Source organism: Salvelinus alpinus, chromosome 1 (genome assembly GCF_045679555.1).
Source record: "Salvelinus alpinus chromosome 1, SLU_Salpinus.1, whole genome shotgun sequence".
Lineage (NCBI taxonomy): Eukaryota > Metazoa > Chordata > Actinopteri > Salmoniformes > Salmonidae > Salvelinus > Salvelinus alpinus.
The window spans coordinates 27,380,370-27,401,698 of record NC_092086.1 but is presented as its reverse complement, the minus strand read 5'-3'; the positions used below and the strand labels follow the sequence as shown (position 1 = coordinate 27,401,698).

The following is a 21,329-nucleotide window of genomic DNA, read 5'->3' as shown; positions in this document are numbered from 1 at the left end:
TGTGGAGGCGCTGCCTGCACTACTTTCCAGCCTCAGAACAGACTGGGCTGCAGACTGGAGCCTAATCCCTCAGCTCCTCCCTCGACTCCTCCCCCCAGGAAGTCCTGGAATTCAAGGTAACCCTAGGAGTCTGGCTGCCGTGACAACACTTACTGTAGCTAACTGGGCTCACTGCATACACAGTAGAGAGGAGAGGAAGAGAGAGGTCCGTTCGTGTTCTAGATAACTGAGTAGCCAAAACAGTCACATCTAAAACTGATCACAACTGCTTTGTGGTTGAGTAGCCATCCTGTGAAAGACTGAGCAGCTGCCCTGCTACAGAGCCCCTCCCTCCCTGTCCCCCATCCATCCAGCTGGTCAGACGTTTATACGTCTGTTTTACGGACCACAGCGGAGGCCAAGGCGGGAAAACAGACGTGTGTGGGAGACAGGGTGTGAGACAGACAGCTGGTACTGACAGCTAGGAGGGACGTTCCAGTCGTACCCCCCCCCCCCCCGCTCACTCTACGTCAGCCTCTGGAGTCTGCAACGGAAGTTACAGATGCATGGCCCATGTTTTATATTGCATATCTAGACTGAAATCCATCTCTTATAAAACATGGACTCTCAGTTGGGACACACAGAGTACAGGCATTGGGGTCAGCTAAAGGCTGCAGACCGGATACTGTCCCTTTATTATTTTATAATGAGTCCTGGCCACCAGCTATACTATATCAACAAATAAATACATTATTTTAGCTCTGTGGATTAGAGGAGACACACGCATGCATGCACATATCACACAAACACACTATGATCCCTTTGTGATGAAACAGGAAATATCTCCTCCTCGTCCACCCACAGCTTGTTACACATTACCATAGGCATGTCCAGCTGCAGGACCCTAGTCCTACGTGAGAGTGTGTGTGTGCGTGCCGTGCATACATGAGAGAGTGTGTGTGTGTGCGTGCCGTGCATACATGAGTGTGTGTGTGTGCGTGCCGTGCATACATAAGAGTGTGTGTGTGTGTGTGTGTGTGTGTGTGCGTGCCATGCATACATGAGTGTGTGTGTGTACGTGCCGTGCATACATGCGTGTGTGTGTGCGTGCATACATGAGAGTGTGTGTGTGCGTGCCGTGCATACATGAGAGTGTGAGTGTGCGTGCCGTGCATACATGAGTGTGAGTGTGCGTGCCATGCATACATGAGTGTGTGTGTGCGTGCCGTGCATACATGAGTGTGTGTGTGCGTGCCGTGCATACATGAGTGTGTGTGTGTGCGTGCATAGATGAGAGTGTGTGTGTGCGTGCGTGCCGTGCATACATGAGAGTGTGAGTGTGCGTGCCATGCATACATGAGAGTGTGTGTGTGCGCGTGCCGTGCATACATGAGTGTGTGTGTGCGTGCGTGCCGTGCATACATGAGAGTGTGAGTGTGCGTGCCGTGCATACATGAGTGTGTGTGTGTGCGCGTGCCGTGCATACATGAGTGTGTGTGTGCGTGCGTGCCGTGCATACATGAGAGTGTGAGTGTGCGTGCCGTGCATACATGAGAGTGTGTGTGTGTCCTCCAGACATCCACACTACCCTACACTGGCCCACTGACTGGCTGTTGTGCAGGGTTTCCCAAACTCAGTCCTTTCCTCTCCTCTCCTTTCCTCCTCTCCACTTGGAAAGGATTTGTTTCTGGGATCTCTGTGTATTTTATGTTCTCTTCAGGCAAGCTTGGGCAGAGAGAGATTGAGAGAGAGAGAGATACATTTCCTGAGCTTAGTTAGGCCTTCTGGCCCCCAGGCTGCTGGGATTTCTCTCCACGGCTCACAAAGCGATCGCAGCTGAGCAAAGGCTAAACACACACACACACACACACTGCACTGCACGCACACATACACCACACGCACCACAGCCCCCCCCCCCCACACACACTGATTGGCCTTGTCAGTGCTTATGTAGAAATAAGGGTTATGCATCGTGCACCAATTGGCAAGACGAGCGTAAGTGAAAACACATGTTCTGTTGAATGCATGAAACAGAAGCAGAGAAGCCTCATCTTGCAGATGAAAACTAAAGCAGAGTAGATTGTCAGGAAGACAGGGACCCAACGGAAATGTTTTCCAAATCAACATGCAATACTTGAACTAGATTTGAGAAAACAAACTGTTTTCAGCCCAGGGCTATAAGCCAGGGCTATCATATTTCAGACATCTGCACATACAACCATTCACCAGAACATGTTCACCCAAGGGTCCCTATTCATAAAGCCTTACAGAGTAGGAGTGCTGATCTAGGATCAGGTCCCCCTGTCCATCTATCTTATTTATTGTTATTTATTTATTATGATCTAAAACACTAAACTGATCCTAGCTCAGCACTTCTACTCTGAGGTCTACTGTAATACTGTGTGGATAGTAGTTTCTACAGCCACAGGATGTCACTGAGGTACTTGGCACAGGGAGAATTGCTGCATTGTTCATTAGGTCAGAATCATAACCACTGTGATGTAATGACCCTTGACCTTTGAGTGCCTTTCTGACCACTACAACTACAAGAAGTCTGGAACCAATCCTGCCATCTGACACACACACACACACACACACACACACACACACACACACACACACACACACACACACACACACACACACACACACACACACACACACACACACACACACACACACACACACACACACACACACACACACACACATTGTTACTACTGTGTTTTGACAGGTCTTGGACAGGGCTCCCCTCAAATAGAGGACAGGTCTAATCTAATCTAGGCCATCAGATCAGGTTGGAGCTCAGTCAGCCAGCTCGAAAAAAAAGACCCAGGTAATCAGATCTCAGCGGGTATAGGATGGAGTCACCCTTAGACACAGATCTAAGGTCAATTTATATGTCTCCCCCTAATAGTGGAGGTTATGATTTGGGGAAGATACACTGACCCTAGATCTGTGACTAAAGGCAATCAGATGTTATACATCGGCTTCTCTGGTTGCTACAGCGAGAGAATGCTGACCCACATTCAAATACCAGCACACTGTGACAGCAGGGTACTGTGCAGATAGCAGATAGCAGTATTGGTTTAGCTACCCTTGAGCTAACCTTGAACTCGATCTTACCTGGAACCCACAGGGTGAAAGCAAGAGAGGAAGACCCAAGAACACGTGGAGGGGTGACACAGAACAAGACATGAAGAAAGTGGGGTTGACTTAGCAACACCTTGAAGGAATGGTGCAGGACAGAAGAGTTTGGAAGAGATTGGAAGCGTGTAATTCCATAAGGAATTCAAAGGCCTAAGTAAGTACTGTATGTTCTCTTGAACATCCCCTAACTGTAGCCATAATCCCCGAAATACCATCCCCTGATCCAGGAGCCTTCAGTCCATATCTGATGTGCAGATATGAGTGCAGGATTTTGTTCCAGCCCTGCACTAAGTCAAGAACACAGCCCTACTCCAGTGTAAAAAGCATTTATCTATGTCAGCTGGTGTGTGTTTGTGCATGTGGAAGCTTTTGTTCCAGCGCACCACTAACCCACCACCACAACAGCCCTACAGAGTAAACATCCATTGAGTCTCAACCGAGGGGGTACGCACCTTCTTGGCGGCCCGCGACGGAGACCTTCGCGTGGGCTTGGGTACCTCCCTGGTCAGGGTGGCGGGCAGCTTGGACACGGAGCCGTTCTCTCTCTTGGCCGGGGGCGAGGAGGGGGGCGGTGAGGCTGGGGGTGAGGCAGGGGACACAGAGGTGGGTCCCCCCAGACGGACAGCCATCTCCTCGGTGCAGACGAGGCGCAGGCTGCGGAGGTACTCGTCCGTCTCCCGGTCTACCACCAGCAGCCTGGTCTCATGCTCCACTGCCTTGATCCTCTGCACCACCTGTGGGGAGAGGGAGATCATTATTGCACATCATTATAACACTGTACATAGCCATAATATGACATTTGAAATGTGTATATTCCTTTGAAACTTGTGAGTGTTACTGTTCATTTTTTTTATTGTATATATTACTCTGTTGTTTATTATCTAGTTCACTTGCTTTGGCAATATAAACATATGTTTCCCATGCCAATAAAGCCCTTTGAATGGAACAGAGGATGAAAGCGTAGGATAGGGAGAGAAAGAGAATGAGAGTAATAACATGATAATTGACATGATAAGGGAATAGGGGGTGATGGGAGACAGAAACACAACACTCTCTACAGTATCTGGACCCTACATCATGTCAGCCTCTTTATTGAAGTGTCTAAAGTGGGTCTCCCTTGTCCCAGACATCCCAGTAGACGTCTGTCTCCGCCAGTGATGACTTACTGCTGAGTGGCATGGGGTAAGGGACTAGGGAGGAAGGGTTTGGGATGTAAACACAACGAGGACGTCTGGAACTCTGGTGATTTATAGAACAGTTGGTTATGAGGTCCAGATTGATTGCATACCCATTGGAGTACACGTGACTAACCAGGTTTTGATCCCAGGTCTCCTGCATGGGCGCCACAAGACTGTGTTAGCCCACTGAGCTAAAGTCTATAAGTATTAGGTCTTATAAAGGTCTCAGGCTAGGTTCCTCATCATGCGAGTGTGGCTCACCGAACCAACGTGTTACACATTTACAGTGCAGGGCTTACTATATGTCTCATCCTGGGTCACAATGTCAGAGGTGATACACGCTGACATGCAACTAACATGATGACAGCCATTTCAGACATCCTACATCACTGGAATAGATTGGCTCCACTTCAATCTCATGCACACTATGTCTGCTTTAGGTGTGTTTGTCTCATCTTCAGGCTGCCATTGCCCATCAGAGATACAACACAGCCATTCACTAAGAACTCAGATCACTATCAACACAGCAGTGTGAGTGTGTGTATGTGTGGTGTGTGTGACCAGGCAGTCTCAGCAGCTGATGATAGGGATGTGATGTCTTCCAGTAACTTCTGAAAGGCTGTCTAGACTGTCTGCTTATTCTCACAGACCATAGAACATTCTAGACTAAACAACTTGGTTAGAGTGCCATGTAACCATGCACTGTGTCTTACAGTGCCTAGTCGTAAAAAAAGTGGATATTTTAACCTGGAAAAGTTGTTAGGGGTTTTGGTATGATTTATATTATGCCACTCCATGGGGTAATACTGAGTTTTTTAGGGGAGCTAAAGTAATGGTGTATTTTGGTATTGTCCATTGTTGTATACTATGATTATTTTATACAGGTATAATAAGCTTATAAAACCATATTAATGGTGCAGTGAATAAGTATCAAATCAAATGTCAAGTGCTCCTTCAACGTTTTGAACGCCAATGGATGATACAGTAGCTGACCCCTCCGTGTCCTTCTCTGTCTGTCTGTCACTTTCATGACAATATCATTACTGAAACACTAGGCTTATAACATATTTATTTAACCCTTATTTTACCAGGTAAGTTGACTGAGAACATATTCTCATTTACAGCAACGACCTGGGGAATAGTTACAGGGGAGAGGAGGGGGGATGAATGAGCCAATTGGAAGCTGGGGATGATTAGGTGGCCATGATGGTATGAGGACTAGGAATTGAGGAATTTATCAAGGACACTAGGGTAAACACCCCTACTCTTACAATACGTGTCATGGGATCTTTAGTGACCACAGAGAGTCAGGACACCTGTTTAACGTCCCATCCGAAAGACAGCACCCTACACAGGGCAATGTCCCCAATTACTGCCCTGTGGCATTTTCTTTAGACCAGAGGAAAGGGTGCCTCCTACTGGCCCTCCAACACCACTTCCAGCAGCATCTGGTCTCCCATCCAGGGACTGACCAGGACCAACACTGCTTAGCTTCAGAAGCAAGCCAGCAGTGGTATACTGCTGGCGCATATTAAACATGTCGATGTAGTCCACTGACAGAGAAAATCGGATGGAGTTGGACAGTTCGTGATGTGCTATACTCACTTGATGGTGCGTATCTTTCTCCACATTTCCCCTGTTCACCTCAATGACACGGTCCCCCGGGCGCAGACCCGAAGCTTCGGCTGACGACGCGGGCTCAACTTTGCGAATGTACTGGCCGTTCTTCCCCTTCTCACCGTGCAAGTGAAACCCATACCCGTTCTCACTCTTTGTCATGATACAAAGCCGTGGTTTCAGTTCGCTGGCCATTTCTCCTGCAGTCCAGGACTTTAAACCTGTTTCGTTCTTGAATATGGTTAGCAAAGCAGAAAAATAAAAAAAATGTAATACAATAATGACCCAACAGAGCGCAGAGCGAAACTTTCACTCTACATGTAAAACACCATCCTCTTCATATGCGTAATTTGTTCCAAAGGTTGCTCTGCAGGTTCTTCATACACAAAAACGCTCCAAACACAAGAAAACACTCCGTATTAAAAATTACATTCCAGCATTGAACTTCACGTGTAATAAAGGCAAACTCCTCCTAAAAATAGCGTAAATTATCGACCCAGGCGAACGTATTGCTTGGTGGAGCCAAGATATCTGCTAGCCGTATCGTCTCTCCAAAAACGAGTGAATTATTCTTGTTGGCGGCGCAGCGTCCTCAATCCCTCCAACTGCCCATCCTGAGGACTGATGAAGCGAGAGACCCCCCGTGCAACATGCTGCACCAGGAAAGAGCAACAGGCACTAACTAACCCCTCTCTCGACCTCCATCCATAACAACCGGTTGGGGAATAAGGATTCAATTACAACACAAACCGCATTTCCAGATAATTGGATAGGGCACTCGTTTGGTGCGTAATGGCACCTCCCTCGCTAGAAATCAACGAGTTTTGCCTGGGGCTGTCATTACCAGAGCGCAGCTCTTGAAGAGTGGTCTAAGAAGGGGTCCTTTCTCACTGAGTAGCCCAATCAAGCGAATGCTGTGGAAATGCTGCCGTTTAGCACGGGATGGTGATCCAGGTACGAGGACTCCGCATGTAATCGACCAATCAGTGTGCTCGCTGGGTGTCTCAAGTATCCAAAATGGCGACTTCACCAAAAATAGTTGGGAGGTTGTTTTGTTGTGTCGGAAAGGACTCAATTGTATCATGTTGACAACACAATGATTTATTGTCATTACATTCAGGTAAATAACGATTTATTTGTAACATGACCCCTCTAGCACCATTACGCATGGCATACAATTACGCATACCGTTCATGTTACAATGGTGCCCCTAAGTGGTCAAATTACGAAATACATGTAAAAAGGGTATGAAAAGTGATAGTAGTATCATTTTTTTTGTGTGTGGTGGTTGTGGGGGGGATTTGTGGGAACTAGTGAACAAGTGTACACTTCAGGAGAAGGGAGATGTTATTGGAACGCACCCTATCACACACTCACTACGGAGTAGCACAAGCTGAACTGCAACAGAAGGGGGAGCCCGTCTGGCCTGCATGGTCACAGTCAAACTAGTGAGAGGAGCACTAATACATGAAGACAGAGGGGGGCAGCAGAGGAGTGTCTTTACAGCTCTGGGGTGAAGTTTCCCCTAGACACTGATCTTGGGTCAGTTTTGCATTTTCCCCACTATGGTTAGGATTGGGGTAGGGTCAGCTGATACCCTAAGGCCAAGGAGGTTGTATATACGGATATATTATGCTGTTGCTGTCTATACATAGAAACAGCAGGTGGCAGCAGAGGAATGTATTTGCAGAGGCCATGAAGACTGTACATGTACCTACCTTATGTTACTCTACAATACAGGTATGATACATGATCAAGAGATATAAATAGAATTCCTGATTCTATGTCCAGTCCACCAGTATGTCTCATTGACTTGAATGGGGATGCCGGTTCTAGCAATTCTATTTATATTTAGCCTACTTTTTTTTGTTTGTGTTTGATTTACATTTACATTTAACATTTAAGTCATTTAGCAGACGCTCTTATCCAGAGCGACTTACAAATTGGAAAGTTCATACATATTCATCCTGGTCCCCCCGTGGGGAATGAACCCACAACCCTGGCGTTGCAAGCGCCATGCTCTACCAACTGAGCCACACGGGACCACGTGAGAGCCTGGATGGATGGATTGTGCGTGCAGATGCAGATTTATTTGACAATTCAAAAACACAATACAACCACAAATGTGGATACAATGCATTTAAAAACTGTTGAGAGTAACACAAAAAATAAAATAAAAACATTCTGATACAGTATATTCACATACTGTATTTACAGTATATGGTTACGTTGTTGTCTCTTTGTAACTTGCAAATAAAGAGCGTCGCACACTCCATATATAAACTCCCAGTAATTGATTGGGTAAATCACCAACGTTTCGGCATTAGTGTCATCCCAGGATATTAGTGTCTCTTCTTGGAGGATCTGTACGTCAGTCAGGGAACCAGATCACTTTCTGCAAGACTCTGACAGAAAGAACACAATCCATCCATCCAGGCTCTACAGTCGTGGCCAAACGTTTTGAGAATGACACAAATATTCATTTTCACAAAGTCTGCTGCCTCAGTTTGTATGGTGGCAATTTGCATATACTCCAGAATGTTATGAAGAGTGATCAGATAAATTGCAATTAATTGCAAAGTCCCTCTTTGCCATGCAAATGAACTGAATCCCCCAAAAACATCCCCACTGCATTTCAGCCCTGCCACAAAAGGACCAGCTGACATCATGTCAGTGATTCTCTCGTTAACACAGGTGTGAGTGTTGACGAGGACAAGGGTGGAGATCACTCTGTCATGCTGATTGAGTTCGAACAACAGACTGGAAGCTTCAAAAGGAGGGTGGTGCTTGGAATCATTGTTCTTCCTCTGTCAACCATGGTTGCCTGCAAGGAAACGCGTGCCGTCATCATTGCTTTGAACAAAAAGGGCTTCACAGGCAAGGATATTGCTGCCAGTAAGATTGCACCTAAATCAACCATTTATCAGATCATCAAGAACTTCCAGGAGAGCTGTTCAATTGTTGTGAAGAAGGCTTCAGGGCGCCCAAGAAAGTCCAGCAAGCGCCAGGACCTTCTCCTAAAGTTGATTCAGCTGCGGGATCGGAGCACAACCAGTACAGAGCTTGCTCAGGAATGGCAGCAGGCAGGTGTTAGTGCATCTGCACGCACAGTGAGGTGAAGACATTTGGAGGATGGCCTGTTGTCAAGAAGGGCAGCAAAGAAGCCACTTCTCTCCAGGAAAAACATCAGGGACAGACTGATATTCTGCAAAAGGTACAGGGATTGTACTGCTGAGGACTGGGGTAAAGCCATTTTCTCTGATGAATCCTTTAACGATTGTTTGGGGCATCCGGAAAAAAGCTTGTCCGGAGAAGACAAGGTGAGCGCTACCATCAGTCATGTGTCATGCCAACAGTAAAGCATCCTGAGACCATTCATGTGTGGGGTTGCTTCTCAGCCAAGGGAGTGGGCTCACTCACAATTTTGCCTAAGAACACAGCCATGAATAAAGAATGGTACCAACACATCCTCCAAGAGCAACTTCTCCCAACCATCCAGGAACAGTTTGGTGATGAACAATGCCTTTTCCAGCATGATGGAGCACCTTGCCATAAGGCAAAAGTGATAACTAAGTGGCTCGGGAAACAAAACATCTATATTTTGGGTCCATGGCCAGGAAACTCCCCAGACCTTAATCCCATTGAGAATTTGTGGTCAATCCTCAAGAGGCGGGTGGACAAACAAAACCCCACAAATTCTGACAAACTTCAAGCATTGATTATGCAAGAATGGGCTGCCATCAGTCAGGATGTGGCCCAGAAGTGAATTGACAGCATGCCATGCCGGATTGCAGAGGTCTTGAAAAAGAAGGGTCAACACTGCAAATATTGACTCTTTGCATCAACTTCATGTAATTGTCAATAAAAGCCTTTGACACTAACATCTGACAAACATATCTAAAGACACTGAAGCAGCAAACTTTGTGGAAATTAATATTTGTGTCATTCTCAAAACTTTTGGCCACGACTGTACAGTATGAATGGCTCTATGTCACTCCTCCTCTGCTCTTCTCCTACTCCTCTCTCTCTCTCTGTATCTGTCTGTGTCTATCTCTCTCTGTATCTGTCTGTCTTTCTCTCTCTGTATCTGTCTGTCTTTCTCTCTCTCTGTATCTGTCTGTCTTTCTCTCTCTCTGTATCTGTCTGTCTCTCTCTCTCTCTGTATCTGTCTCTCTCTCTCTCTCTCTATCTGTCTCTCTATCTGTCTCTCTCTCTATCTCTCTCTCTCTCTCTCTCTCTCTCTCTCTCTCTCTCTCTCTCTCTCTCTCTCTCTCTCTCTCTCTCTCTCTCTCTCTCTGTATCTGTCTGTCTCTATCTCTCTTTGTGTCACGGCCGTCAAAAGAAGAGGACCAAGGCGCAGCGTGGTGAGCGTACATTCTCTTTTTATTAGAAAAGACGCCAAACAAAACAATAAACACTACAAAACAAACCGTGAAGCTAAAGGCTATGTGCCATAAACAAAGTCAACTTCCCACAAAGACAGGTGGGAAAAAGGGCTACCTAAGTATGGTTCTCAATCAGAGACAACGATAGACAGCTGTCCCTGATTGAGAACCCTATCCGGCCAAAACATAGAAATACAAATAATAGAACATAGAATACCCACCCCAACTCACACCCTGACCAAACCAAAATAGAGACATAAAAAGGATCTCTAAGGTCAGGGCGTGACACTCTGTATCTGTCTGTCTGTCTCTCTCCCTCTCTCTCTGTATCTGTCTGTCTCTATCTCTGTGTATCTCTCTCTCTCTCTCTCTCTGTATCTGTCTGTCTCTCTCTTTCTCTCTCTGTATCTGTCTGTCTCTCTCTTTCTCTCTCTGTATCTGTCTGTCTCTCTTTCTCTCTGTATATGTCTGTCTCTCTTTCTCTCTCTCTATCTGTCTGTCTGTCTCTCTCTTTCTTTTTCTCTCTCTGTATCTGTCTGTCTCTCTTTCTCTCTCTGTATCTGTCTGTCTCTATCTCTCTCTGTGTCACGGCCGTCAAAAGAAGAGGACCAAGGCGCAGCGTGGTGAGCGTACATTCTCTTTTTATTAGAAAAGACGCCAAACAAAACAATAAACACTACAAAACAAACCGTGAAGCTAAAGGCTATGTGCCATAAACAAAGTCAACTTCCCACAAAGACAGGTGGGAAAAAGGGCTACCTAAGTATGGTTCTCAATCAGAGACAACGATAGACAGCTGTCCCTGATTGAGAACCCTATCCGGCCAAAACATAGAAATACATATAATAGAACATAGAATACCCACCCCAACTCACACCCTGACCAAACCAAAATAGAGACATAAAAAGGATCTCTAAGGTCAGGGCGTGACACTCTGTATCTGTCTGTCTGTCTCTCTCCCTCTCTCTCTGTATCTGTCTGTCTCTATCTCTCTGTGTATCTCTCTGTCTCTCTCTCTCTCTCTCTCTCTCTGTATCTGTCTGTCTCTCTCTTTCTCTCTCTGTATCTGTCTATCTCTCTCTTTCTCTGTCTGTCTCTCTTTCTCTCTGTATATGTCTGTCTCTCTTTCTCTCTCTCTATCTGTCTGTCTGTCTCTCTCTTTCTTTTTCTCTCTCTGTATCTGTCTGTCTCTCTTTCTCTCTCTGTATCTGTCTGTCCCTCTCTGTATCTGTCTGTCTCTCTCTGTCTCTCTCTGTATCTGTCTGTCTCTCTCTTTCTCTCTGTATCTATCTGTCTCCCTCTTTCTCTCTCTGTATCTGTCTGTCTCTCTCTTTCTCTGTATCTGTCTCTCTCTTTCTCTCTCTGTATCTATCTGTCTCCCTCTTTCTCTCTCTGTATCTGTCTGTCTCTCTCTTTCTCTGTATCTGTCTCTCTCTGTATCTGTCTGTCTCTCTCTTTCTCTGTATCTGTCTCTCTCTTTCTCTCTTTCTCTGTATCTAACTGTCTCCCTCTTTCTCTCTCTGTATCTGTCTGTCTCTATTTCTCTCTGTATCTGTCTGTCTCTCTCTCTCTATCTGTCTGTCTGTCTCTCTTTCTTTTTCTCTCTCTGTATCTGTCTGTCTCTCTTTCTCGCTCTGTATCTGTCTGTCTCTCTCTCTCTCTATCTGTCTGTCTCTCTTTCTCTCTCTGTATATGTCTGTCTCTCTCTTTCTCTGTATCTAACTGTCTCCCTCTTTCTCTCTCTGTATCTGTCTGTCTCTCTCTTTCTCTCTGTATCTGTCTGTCTCTCTCTGTATCTGTCTGTCTCTCTCTTTCTCTGTAGCTGTCTGTCTCTCTCATTCTCTCTCTCTCTCTGTATCTGTCTGTTTCTCTCTTTCTCTGTATCTGTCTGTCTCTCTCTCTTTCTCTGTATCTGTCAGTCTTTCTTTCTTTCTCTGTATCTGTCTGTCTCTCTCTTTCTCTCTCTGTATTTGTCTGTCTCTCTCTTTCTCTCTCTGTATTTGTCTGTCTTTCTCTTTCTCTCTCGGTATCTGTCTGTCTCTCTCTTTATCTTTCTGTCTCTCTCTTTCTCTCTCCGTATCTGTCTGTCTTTCTCTCTGTCTCTCCATCAATCATTTAAAATTTTTATCTAAACCCCATTTACTTTCTCAGAATTTTTCAGTTCCTCCAAAAAGATAGAGCGAGCGAGAGAAAAAGGAAGTAAGAAAGAAAGGAAAGAGAGGAGAGAAACAGGCCTTTCGGCGATGCATTGAGTTGTATATCTCTCCGTCTTTCATTTTCTCACTCCTCCTCTCATCTATCATTCCCTGTCGTTAGTTATTCTGCTTTAGTTGCAGTCCTGGAGGTGGATAAGGGAGAGAGAATGGAAGAAAGAGGAGAGGGGGAGTAAGGAGAGGTGAATCAAAGTTTTAAGCTAAGAAAACCTTTAATGAGTGCTGTCAGTGTTAAGTTGTAAGTAGCAGGAAGTTGTGAAGTGAAATGTAATGATGGTTGTTTCTGCCTTCCTTTGGATCTACTGGCTGCACATGAGATAATGATTCTAAAGGCCTGGTCCAAATCAAACCCCTTTCCCTGTGTACTGCACTAGTCCATGTGGACTTGAAGGTATACATAGATACCATATACACTGCGTTTGTAGTTGGTATAAAGTTGATATAAATCAGTTTTAACTAGCTAACTAAGTAACAAACTAAGTATCAAATGAACGAATGAACTAACTAACTGGTTTATCCACCTTTTCCTCAAATGGAATTATTCACTAAACAGGAAATGACCACTTCCTGTCCCAGTTTGCCACCTCATCCCTTTACCTACATGAACCATAATGGATGTCCCAGTTTGCCACCTCATCCCTCTTCCTACATTAACCATAATGGATGTCCCAGTTTGTCACCTCATCCCTCTTCCTACATGAACCATAATGGATGTCCCAATTTGCCACCTCATCCCTCTTCCTACATGAACCATAATGGATGTCCCAGTTTGCCACCTCATCCCTCTTCCTACATGAACCATAATGGATGTCCCAGTTTGCCACCTCATCCCTCTTCCTACATGAACCATAATGGATGTCCCAGTTTGCCACCTCATCCCTCTTCCTACATGAACCATAATGGATGTCCCAGTTTGCCACCTCATCCCTCTTCCTACATGAACCATAATGGATGTCCCAGTTTGCCACCTCATCCCTCTTCCTACATGAACCATAATGGATGTCCCAGTTTGCCACCTCATCCCTCTTCCTACATTAACCATAATGGATGTCCCAGTTTGCCACCTCATCCCTCTTCCTACATGAACCATAATGGATGTCCCAGTTTGTCACCTCATCCCTCTTCCTACATGAACCATAATGGATGTCCCAGTTTGTCACCTCATCCCTCTTCCTACATGAACCATAATGGATGTCCCAGTTTGTCACCTCATCCCTCTTCCTACATGAACCATAATGGATGTCCCAGTTTGCCACCTCATCCCTCTTCCTACATGAACCATAATGGATGTCCCAGTTTGCCACCTCATCCCTCTTCCTACATGAACCATAATGGATGTCCCAGTTTGCCACCTCATCCCTCTTCCTACATTAACCATAATGGATGTCCCAGTTTGCCACCTCATCCCTCTTCCTACATGAACCATAATGGATGTCCCAGTTTGCCACCTCATCCCTCTTCCTACATTAACCATAATGGATGTCCCAGTTTGCCACCTCATCCCTCTTCCTACATTAACCATAATGGATGTCCCAGTCTAAAAAGGGCACACAAATCAAATCCACTTTATTTCAATCTGGCCATCGGAACACAATAAACCATTAAACCCAGAGGATTGTTCCGGCAGACCTTTCAAATAAAATAGCAATTTCCAGGCAATTGCCACTCAGGCCAGCGTCGTGGTGGGGGCGTAAATAGATATGTCTGCAATACCACCATTGTTTTCCTTTCTGTCTTATTCATGATTAAATTACTTTTTTTGTCTTCTCACAATGCAAACACACCTTTGGCGAGAATCCTTCTGTTCTGTTCCGTTTTACATTTTGTACCAGCCATAATCATCATTTCCTCTGAGCTGAGGTCCTGCAAATTGTGTGTAACAGGTAGAGAGTTCTATGCCTAATGCACTAGACAGCTGATGACTAAGACCCTATAGACGAAGTGCAGAGCTCAAGGGCTGCAGACAAGACCAAAACACATTCATGAATTCAGCGGGGAAACACTGAGGATCCGTAGACACTGCAGCTTTAGAGGACTGGAGGGAGGAAGGGAGAGAGAGGAGGGAGGGAGAGAAAGTTGAGGGAGCCAAGGAGGATGAAAATGAGAGAAAGGTGAGAGAGAGAGAGAGGAAAAATGAAAAGGGAGAGTTATGAGTCGGCTTTAATCACCCTTTATTTATCTCTTAACCTTTTATCTGTCCCTTTCTCTTTTACTCTCCTTCTGTCTGTTCCTCTCCTTCTGTCTGTTCCTCTCCTTCTGTCTGTTCCTCTACCTTTCTCTTTTACTCTCCTTCTGTCTGTTCCTCTACCTTTCTCTTTTACTCTCCTTCTGTCTGTTCCTCTCCTTCTGTCTGTTCCTCTACCTTTCTCTTTTACTCTCCTTCTGTCTGTTCCTCTCCTTCTGTCTGTTCCTCTACCTTTCTCTTTTACTCTCCTTCTGTCTGTTCCTCTCCTTCTGTCTGTTCCTCTACCTTTCTCTTTTACTCTCCTTCTGTCTGTTCCTCTCCTTCTGTCTGTTCCTCTACCTTTCTCTTTTACTCTCCTTCTGTCTGTTCCTCTCCTTCTGTCTGTTCCTCTCCCTTTCTCTTTTACTCTCCTTCTGTCTCTTCCTCATACCTCACTTTCTGCTTTCTCTGTCTACATCTCCTCCACTCACCTTCTAATCTCTTGCTCTCTCTGTCTCTGTCTCACTCTCACTCTCCCTCTCTTGCTTTCTGCTTCTGTCTCAATTCAATTCAATATCTCTATATGAGGCGGTGTGATAGGAATACTCCAGCCACCCAATCCATAGGCTGTTCTCTCTGCTTCCTCACGACAAGCGGTGTCGCTGCATCAAGTCTGAAAGCCGTAAACCCTCTAATGAAAAATAAAGATTGAGTGAGCGAGCAACAATAAACCTTACTTTTATTATTAGTGGATATGAAATGGAGCTTTCAGTTTTACCATTGAAAATATGTTTTCCTGAAGACCTCTGTCTTTTTTAGTGACGTTGGTGGACTTTTATAGAGGCAAGCAGGTCGATAGGGATGGTAGAAGAGAAGTGATGGTGGGAGTAAGGCAGTCTGGGAATTGACAGGATAGGGATTACCATGTGGTGTAAATCACTGTCAGTCACTTGGCTAGTGGAGGATATTCGCCCCTCGCCACAATGTAGCAATTCCATTGAGTTAAAACCAATAGCAGCTGATATCCATATACTGTACCATGATTCTGGCCATGACTTTATCTTGACCACAAAAAAAAACAGCTGTGGTTTTCTCTGTAAAATATTCTCTGTGAACACATGGCAATTCCCTCTGGCTATACAGAGCCATCAGAGTATTGCTGCGTCATACACATTCACATTCATGCTGGAAACACTGCCTTCTCACTCTCCAAATGGAAAAGTGTAGGACTGGTATAGCTCTACTGGGGATGGTGAGAACAGCTTGTTGGACACGCACACACACACACACAGACACACAGACACACACACACACACACACACACACACACACACACACACACACACACACACACACACACACACACACACACACACACACACACACACACACACACACACACACACACACACACACACACACACACACACACACACACACACAATCATTTGCTCACACACACATAACATGCACACACATTTATAGTGAATCTACACACGAGCACACACACACTCATATTTACATATCTCCTTCTATCCCTCCAGTATCCCTGCACATTGTAAATATGCTGTTGGAACTGACCCTGTATATAGCGTCTTACTTTCTCGTGTTCTTCTTGTTTTCATTTCTTGTGTGTTTTTGTTCTACCTAATGTTATTTGTAGTGCTAAACTGTTATTGATTACTGCATTGTTGGGTTTGGAGCTTGCAAGACATTTCACTGTATTGTGCACGTGACATTCAAACTGAAAACTAGAAACATATGATAAGCAAAAAGTTTGTGAGTTTCAATCATATCTATCATTTCGTCTCAGTTGTCTTTTACCAACCTACAACCAAGACAGCTTGTCTAAGACAACTCAGAAATGCTTATTAATATTTTTTTTTTTTTTACATAATTCTGAAAGAAATAAACAATTATTCTTTGCAGTGGGGGCGGCAGGAACAGTCTATACACCTCTGCGTGACCAAGAAAAATCAGAGAGGCAGCTTGACATTCTGGAAAGCGACCTGTAATTCTGAAAGCAGGGCATCGGAACAATAAACCATTAAACCCAGAGGATTGTTCCAGCAGACCTTTCAAATAAAATAGCAATTTCCAGGCAATTGCCACTCAGGCCAGCGTCGTGGTGGGGGCGTAAATACACTGCTCAAAAAAATAAAGGGAACACTAAAATAACACATCCTAGATCTGAATGAATGAAATATTCTTATTAAATACTTTTTTCTTTACATAGTTGAATGTGCTGACAACAAAATCACACAAAAATTAAAGTGGAAAACGAAGATACTAAAAACGATTTAGTCCAATCAACGTAAGCTAAATATGATGTGGCTGTCCATGGTTTGGATTTCTGTATATATGTGTGTGTGTGTGTGTGTGTGTGTGTGTGTGTGTGTGTGTGTGTGTGTGTGTGTGTGTGTGTGTGTGTGTGTGTGTGTGTGTGTGTGTGTGTGTGTGTGTGTGTGTGTGTGTGTGTGTGTGTGTGTGTGTGTGTGTGTGTAAGTAGAAACAAAACATGTTAACTCACCCTACTTGTAGAGAAACACCATGCCATCCTCCTATGACTCTGTCATGTTGTCGTCCTAGGCTACCTGGCAAAAATGCTTGCTCACTCGCCTAATTACCTTTCATGGGCAACGAAGCGCCAGGCCAGCTAGTTAACATTAGCATACTACATCTAGCCACACTTCCATCCTCTCAGGCCAGGGGCACAATGTATGCATTTATGGTTGGATCAGAATGAATCATTGGCCAGTACGGAGGATTAAGTAAAACCACAAGTCCAAATCCAATCTGGCTTCCTTGACACTCTCTTCTGGTGCGCAAGAACCATTCACAGCTGAGCTCACTCTATTTAGCTCAACGCTGATTGGCTATGATTTTAAATGTTTTTATCAAGGGAGACCAAATGCTCGCTGGCTTCCCTTACATTCAATGCTACAGGCTGCAACAATGTCATCCACTTTCTGACCAGACAGCATCAGACAGAGGGGCATTTTTGATTTCACTCAGATGCTTTCTGTGGTGAGATACGTTCAGTCTCTTGCAAATTGAAGGAAATGTACGAAACACAAAGAGAAGAAAGATACATTATTTTGTCTATTTTTTCTATGTACATTGTTTGGGGGAAGCCTGGCTTCCCTTGGCATCCATGAATACACGCCACTGGATATGCATTACAGTTTTTTCCAACTGCTTACACACGTTTTCAAAACTCTACACACAATTCCCAAAACTGCACACACAAAATGCAAAATGTCTAACATCTCCTTCAAAATGTAACACTGCATTCAAAATGCCATAAACACATGTCAGAATGAAGCATTTGCAAATGGCAAACACTGCTTTCATAATAGTACATTTTTGGATATATCATGTAAACACTGTTGTTCTAAATCTAAAGCTCTTTGGTCTTTCATAGGCTTATATCTACATTTCAATTGTCACGTTCCTGACCTTATTTCCTTTGGTCTGTATTGTTTAGTTGGTCAGGACGTGAGCTGGGTGGGCATTCTATGTTATGTGTTTCTATGTTGGGTTCATTGTCAACTAGCCTGATATGGTTCTCAATCAGGGGCAGGTGTTTTACGTTTCCTCTGATTGAGAACCATATTAAGGTAGGCTGTTCTCACTGTATGTTTGTGGGTGATTGTTGCTGTGACTGTGTTTGTTTCACCACACGGTACTGTTTCGTTTCGTTTCGTTTCGTTTCGTTCGTTCCTACCTGTTCGTGCGTTCATGTTTTATGTTCTCAAGTTCAGGTCTGTTCACGTCGTTTATTGTTTTGTAGTTTGTTTAAGTGTTTTTCCGTCTTCGTTTAATAAACAATAAGTATGTATTCAAACCACGCTGCATTTTGGTCCGATCCTTGCTCCTCCTCAGACGAGGAGGAAGACGAGCGTTACATCAATACAATGTTCTACTGTGAAAGTAATCTGCTGAGAGGGGTAACAAGTACACTGTAAACACCAATGCAATGTAGAAACAGAAAATATTTATTAGGCCAAACATTACTGTTGTATACAGTAGCATACAACAAAACCATAAACATATGTAAACCAAAAGTATATTCTTTAGAATACAGTAAAGAACACAATTGTGTGTGTGGAGTCCCGGGGGGAGGCAGTCCAGGAATTGGTAGGGGGGGGCAGTCACCAGTGCTAAGCTACGCTTCATCTCTTCTCCGGCCTGGGTCTGGCCACAATACTTCGTCCACATCACAAGATACGTTTTCTCTTGCCAAACATTGAGGGAAGTATCTCCTAGCATGGCGTATCCAACCTTGGACAGAGGCAACCTCTATGTCCCCACATGCGTCCTCCATTGCCTGGAGAAGCGGCATGCGGGCATAGGGTTGGCGATCATACACTTTCCAGCGCCAGGCTGAGAAGAATTCCTCTATGGGATTTAGAAAAGGTGAATATGGGGGTAGGTACAAAACTACAAATTGTGGATGGGTGGCAAACCAGTTTTGGACCAGAACAGCCCGGTGAAAACTAACATTGTCCCATAAAACCACAAATCTAGCAGGCTCCTGATCTGGATCAGGGACAAGCATTGTGTAAATTGCATCCAGAAAAGTGAGCATATGGCCGGTGCTGTAAACACATTCCCAGTGTGGCATTGTGATGGAGGACGCCGTTTTGAGTGATGGCAGCACACATAGTTATATTACCCCCACGCTGTCCAGGGACACTGGTAATTGCCCTCTGTCCTATTACATTTCTTCCGCGGCGCCTGGTTTTGGTGAGGTTGAAGCCAACCTCATCCACATAAATAAATTCATGGCGAATTACATGGGCATCCAGCTCCAATACTCTCTGTAACAGACAAAGGGATATACAGATGAGTAAATATGGCATGTCTGAAGTACTGGAAGTAGTGTTGCATACATACCTCTACAAAGTCATGTCGCATATTCTAGACTCTGTCAGAGTTTCTCTCAAATGGCACCTTGTAAAGTTGTTTCATCGTCACTCGGTGCCGTTGGAGGATGCGTTGTATGGTCGACAGGCTTACAGCATTGATGTTGTTAAATATGGTGTCATTATTCAAGATATGCTCTCTTATCTCTCGAATCCTAATTGCATTGTTGGCCAAAACCATATTTATAATTGCAGTCTCTTGTACATCTGTAAACAAGCATCCTCGTCCTCCATGATGTCTTTGCCTTTCCACTCTGTACAGAATTCAAACACAGTATGTGTTCAGCATAGGAACTGTAAACAATGTACAAAAATTTTTAGTACAGCATGATAACCAACCTCATTCATTCAATGCAGTAAATGGATGGCTTAGAGCTACAAATGTTTATGTAATACTATGCAGTCATACGTATTTTACAGTACATTACTGTAATGCTAAAATAGTCATTAGATAGTTGCATACCTGTTCTCATTTCTGAAGGTTCGAATTATGGACGCCACTGTAAATCGACTCAAGTTGGGCTGGACTCTCAGTCCAGCCTTTCTCATGGTCAAACCGTGGTTGATCACATGATCAACAAGTGTTGCCCTAATCTCATCAGAGATGGCTCTCCTTCCTTCTCTTCTTTGCCCTCGTCCTCTTCTTCCTCTTCCTCTCCCTCCTACTCCTCTTGCTCTCTGTCCATTGTTGGCATCCATTGTTCAAAACAGGTAATCTGACCTTTGACCTATTTATAGGCCTATACTACAGTAAAGCAGTGATTGGTTAGTGATCAGTTAAGCTATTAGTGTTTGCACATGTGAGGAGTGTGTGTGTGACCTGGTGAATAAGTGTAGCATTTTGATTGGTTGTGTTTGGAAAAGGAATGCAAGTCACTTCCTGTTAGATTTTTGTGTTTTAGGTAGAGAATTGTGTGTAGTGTTTTGAAAAAAGTGTTTTATGCAATTGACAACTGAGTCAAAGGCTGAGAAATAGCTTATGGTTTTGGATATTTGGTGTGTAGTTTTGCACTTTGAGTGACAGGTTTCAAAAATCGTGTGACATGAAAAGATTTTGTGTGTAAGCAGTTGTAAAAAACTGTAAACACATTCCCAATTTGCACAATTTGCGTATTAATACATACTTGTACATGTGTGAAATTGGACAAATGTAATTACCCACCAAATTATTATTAGTATTATGCACACACACATGCACACCTACACAGACAGACAGTCTGTAATATGTAATAATATTACTAAATAACCCCTTGATAAATAGTCATTGATAATACAACTGTAAGCTCGACTAGGCCTTCAGAATAGGAGAATAAATGTAGGCCTACATACACAAATGTGCATGAAAATGCACTTTATTGGTGAGGAGGGAAACGCAAATGATTGTCAGCAATTTACTCAAGTGATCACTGTGAGTGACTGGAACCATCATTACTGTAAGGTATGCATGAGAGAGAGATGGGGGAGAGGGGGGAGTGAGAGAAAGGGTGGAGAGAGAGAGGGAGAGAGAGAGAGAGGAGAAAGAGAGTAGGGGGGAAAGGGGGACAGAGAGAGAGAGTAGAGAGAGAGGGGGGAGAGAGAGCACGATAAGAAGAGAGAGAGAGGGGAGGAGGGAGAGAGAGGGGGGAGTGAGAGGGGGAGAGAGAGCAGGAGAAGAAAGAGAGAGAGGGGAGGGGGGAGAGAGACAGGTGGGAGATAGAGGGGGGAGAGAGCGTGAG

General features: G+C 44.4%; 1 protein-coding gene across 2 annotated transcripts in view; it reads right to left on the bottom strand.

Moving 5' to 3' along the window:
* The window catches only part of LOC139572393 (Na(+)/H(+) exchange regulatory cofactor NHE-RF2), a 67,263-nt gene extending 60,359 nt beyond the window's left edge, over positions 1 to 6,904 (bottom strand). Inside the window, exons 1-3 of one of the 2 annotated variants that reach the window (XM_071395146.1) lie at positions 5,913 to 6,904; positions 3,582 to 3,863; positions 3,106 to 3,150 (exon numbers count right to left, since the gene is read on the bottom strand). In XM_071395146.1, the coding sequence (XP_071251247.1) occupies positions 3,106 to 3,150; positions 3,582 to 3,863; positions 5,913 to 6,119 (534 nt within the window). In that variant the 5' untranslated portion in view covers positions 6,120 to 6,904. The remainder of the gene's footprint in view (positions 1 to 3,105; positions 3,151 to 3,581; positions 3,864 to 5,912) is intronic. The other variant, XM_071395153.1, reaches the window with a different exon arrangement.
* Between the last annotated feature and the right edge of the window lie 14,425 nt (positions 6,905 to 21,329).